This window comes from Vicia villosa, unplaced genomic scaffold (assembly GCF_029867415.1).
Source record: "Vicia villosa cultivar HV-30 ecotype Madison, WI unplaced genomic scaffold, Vvil1.0 ctg.005660F_1_1, whole genome shotgun sequence".
Taxonomy (NCBI): domain Eukaryota; kingdom Viridiplantae; phylum Streptophyta; class Magnoliopsida; order Fabales; family Fabaceae; genus Vicia; species Vicia villosa.
This window is the reverse complement of record NW_026706660.1, coordinates 54,394-58,087: the sequence shown is the minus strand read 5'-3', so window position 1 is coordinate 58,087 and position 3,694 is coordinate 54,394. Positions and strand designations below refer to the sequence as shown.

Sequence of the window (3,694 nt, the reverse complement as noted above, 5' to 3'; positions counted from 1 at the left end):
TAATAATTAATCATACTTAATTCTTTTTCTATTCCAAATATAAAAGTTTCCTTCCAAAAATAAATTTTTGGAAGGTAGTGCAACACCTAAATTTTTTTTATAATATTTCTTTAAAAAGTTTCTTCCAAAAATTTCCTTGCAAATATAAAAATTTCTTTTAACATGGTAATGGTGTAGGTAGTGGAATTAAGTTTTTAAAATTTTCCTAATATAATAGATAATAGATATTATCCACCTAATATCTTCTTTCACTTGTAAATTTTATTATTATTTTATAATTATTAGGTTTATTTAAATATAAACACTTTAATTACAGAATGAGGGAACAGAGTTTAAATTGAGTACGGTGTGTATCTTTAGCGCTTCTCTATTTCATTCGACGATGGCTTCTACCAAACGCTATTTCCAATGTGAAGAAGATGAAGGTTCAACTCATCACAAGAAACTAAAACAAGTTCCGTTGGAATCGCCTCCTTCATCCAGCATTGTTCTCAATTCAGCTGATTGTGATTTAGGTATTATTCACTTCATCAGAATTCAAAGCCCTCCCTATAATTTACATTGATTTAATTTCTTTATTTAACTGGCTGAGATTGTTAGATTTCAATATTGATTGCAGTTGTAATTTTTATGTTAATGTATGGTGTTTCTTGGTTGATTTTGTTAGATTTCAATATTGAATGCAATGGAGTAGTTGGATATGGCCTTCACGAGGAAGGGTTCGGTTACTGTTGGTCTGGTGCTAGAGCTACTGTTGGAATAATAAAGGGAAGATACTGTTATGGCTGTGTTATTGTTTCTGCTCAACCTGTCGATATAGATGATACTGCTCCTGATCAGCGGCATCTTTGTCGTCTTGGTGTTTCTAGAGGTGATGATGCCGTTGGAGCTCTTGGTGAGACAAAATATAGCTTTGGTTTTGGTGGCACCGGCAAGTTTTCTAATGCCGGCAAGTTTTTGAATTTCGGTGAAAAGTTTGGTGTTGGTGATTTAATAGTTTGTTGCATTGATCTTGAGAGCAAACCACTTGCTACTATTGGTTTCTCTAAGAATGGTAAATGGTTAGGTACTGCGTTTCAATTTGATGTCGGTTCACTTGGTCTTGGAGCTGATTCTTCTTTTCCCAAGGTTTCGCCTTGGGAGTGGGCACTTTTTCCGCATGTTCTGTTGAAAAATGTTGTGGTTCAGATGCAGTTCAGTGTTGAACAAGGACTTGTTCCTCGTGAAGGGTTCAAACCTTGGGCCTTGGCAGTTGCGGATGGAAATGCAGTTATGGGACCTTCGTTTTCTGACCCAAAGGAATGTGAGTTGATGATGCTTGTGGGATTACCGGCTTCAGGAAAGACTACATGGGCTGAAAAATGGGTGAAAGATCACCCGGAGAAGCGTTATGTTTTGCTTGGCACCAACTTAATTCTTGAACAGATGAAGGTTAGTATAGCTCCCAATCAATTTTTGGTTACCATTTTTCTATCTTCAATGTTTACTTAATCTAGTGATGTTCAGGTTCCTGGACTGTTGCGGAAAAACAACTACGGTGAAAGGTTTGATCGTTTGATGGACAAGGCAAGTTCAATGTTCAATGTAATTCTATCCAGGGCGGCTAACATACCTCGCAATTATATAATCGATCAAACAAATGTGTACAAAAATGCACGCAAGCGTAAGCTTACGCCTTTTGTTGACTATCAAAAGGTAGCTATTTGTCTTCTTTTTTTGTTGGAGCTTGGAAGATGATTACAGTACAGATTTTGTAATATAACTTTTTGTTCATCCCAGACTGCTGTTGTAGTGTTTCCGAAGCCTGAAGAGCTCAAAAGACGGTCTGAGAAAAGATTTAAAGAAATGGGCAAAGAAGTTCCAGTTGATGCTTTGAATAGCATGATAGGTATTATTTTAACTTTACTTGTTATCTGCTGGTTTTTAATTTATCAATTTTTCTTAACATAAAGTATTCTTATGCCTGTTATGTAATTTCTATGTCCATGGCAGCTAATTTTGTATTACCTAAAAGCAAGGATTTGCCTCATTCAGATGAGTATTTTGATCAGGTATATTGAATGACTTACTCTGCTTTTTGTTGATGTGGCTATCAAATTATCAATCATGAATGGCAGAACTAAATCTTAATTTGTATTTCAAGGTTCTGTTTATTGAGCTGGACCGAGACGCATCTCAGAAATATTTGGATCAAATGAAGCAAGATATCCTATCCCCATCATGTAACAACCCATTGACATTATCGATTAGAGGTTCTTCTCAGTCTTCTTACGGACCTGCATTACAAAATCAGCGAAGTTCGACAGGTTTTTATCTACTTGCAGTTACTTTTCGATCTTGCAGTCTGTTTTATCGGATAATTATCTTTAATAATTCTGACGTTGTGGCACTCTCGCTCAGGAAGTGGCATTCACCAGAGGAGAGCTCATTCTCCTATCTCTCAACCCGACTATAGGATGCCTAGTCAGGTTAGTCAGATCAACCTATATTACAACTTTGTATTAACTTGCAAACTTTTCAATGTTGTTAAATAGCTGCAGTAGCGACGATACAACGCAATATCAATATAGAATTTCAACAAATTGCTATTGTTTTGCAATAGCTAGTAATAAAAAAATACTGTCAAATAGTTGGGTTATTGCAGTTCTACATTGCAGAATTTACAACATTGAAACTTTCCCATCTTAGTTATTTCTGTCTTGTGGCAACTATGTTGATTCCTTGGTACATGCTCTCAGGTCAATACTCATTGTCATATGAATGAACCTCAGCTCAATATAAATCCATTGTGTGGAGGATATCCAAGCACTCAAATTTCACGTGTTGCAAGATTGCCCTCTCCTAGTGGACGCTATTCCAATGGTGAAGCATCTTGTTTTTCTAGCGATAATGTTGGTTCCAATACAACTTATGGTGCCATCGAAGCATACAGAAACCCTGTTTTGGGTACCCATTATAGGCCAAACACTGCATGGAGCAACAATATGGGATTTCATGGAAGACCTTATGTTGAATACCGGGAATCGCAGCCTTTCAATTATAGTACACACAGTAGACCTTATGTTGAATACAGAGATTTTCAGCCTGGCCTGCATATACCTGCTCCAGCCACATGTAGTTACTATCTTATGATTTTTCTGAAAGTTTTTTTTTTTAGATTAATGCAATATTAATTTGTTGTTATTACATTTCAGCTTTGCATCCCCCGTATGGGGAACCAGCTCTGAGACCTCGACATGGTGGATTACCTGATAACGTGCAATATTCAGGGAGATATGCTTCTCAACATCCAAAATACTACCACTGAAATTGATCAGACCATGTTATTGGTAACTGGAACAAGGCTTCATTGATAGCTAAAAACTTGTAATTAAGTGTATATCTTATTAGTAATCAACTAATTATACAGATGAATGGAAAACAAAAAGTCCAAAAGTATAATTTGTCACTAGGCCTTGACTATCTTAGTTGATTACTCTTACAAGTTTCAGCTTCTGGTATACTGATGTAAAGTTGATAAAAGAATAATTGCAAGTTTCTATGGTTCTTTGGGATATTTTGTGAGTATAGTTTATGCTGTGAACATTATATTTTGTTTGTGTTTGTCTCTTGGTTGAGGGGAAAAGTGTGTGTTGGTTCTTATCGCAAGCATGATAGTGAAGTGTACCACCAAGAATGTAACTGTAATTGCTCA

At 36.1% G+C, this 3,694-nt stretch overlaps 1 protein-coding gene across 1 annotated transcript; it reads left to right on the top strand.

The window, feature by feature from the left end:
* The first annotated feature begins 382 nt into the window (after window positions 1-382).
* LOC131642716 (uncharacterized) lies at window positions 383-3,694 on the top strand. The gene is made up of 9 exons (XM_058912936.1): window positions 383-515; window positions 668-1,431; window positions 1,507-1,695; window positions 1,780-1,888; window positions 1,993-2,051; window positions 2,144-2,306; window positions 2,401-2,468; window positions 2,739-3,114; window positions 3,195-3,694. The coding sequence occupies exons 1-9, from the start codon at window positions 383-385 to the stop codon at window positions 3,305-3,307; spliced, it is 1,974 nt and encodes a 657-aa protein (XP_058768919.1). The 3' UTR covers window positions 3,308-3,694.

Bases quoted from the DNA above. Each gene is read 5' to 3' on its own strand.
- LOC131642716 (XM_058912936.1), top strand. From the start codon at position 383: ATGGCTTCTACCAAACGCTATTTCCAATGTGAAGAAGATGAAGGTTCA. The intron at 516-667 runs GTATTATTCACT...TGATTTTGTTAG, and splicing joins TTCAGCTGATTGTGATTTAG to ATTTCAATATTGAATGCAAT. The intron at 1,889-1,992 runs GTATTATTTTAA...TGTCCATGGCAG, and splicing joins TGCTTTGAATAGCATGATAG to CTAATTTTGTATTACCTAAA.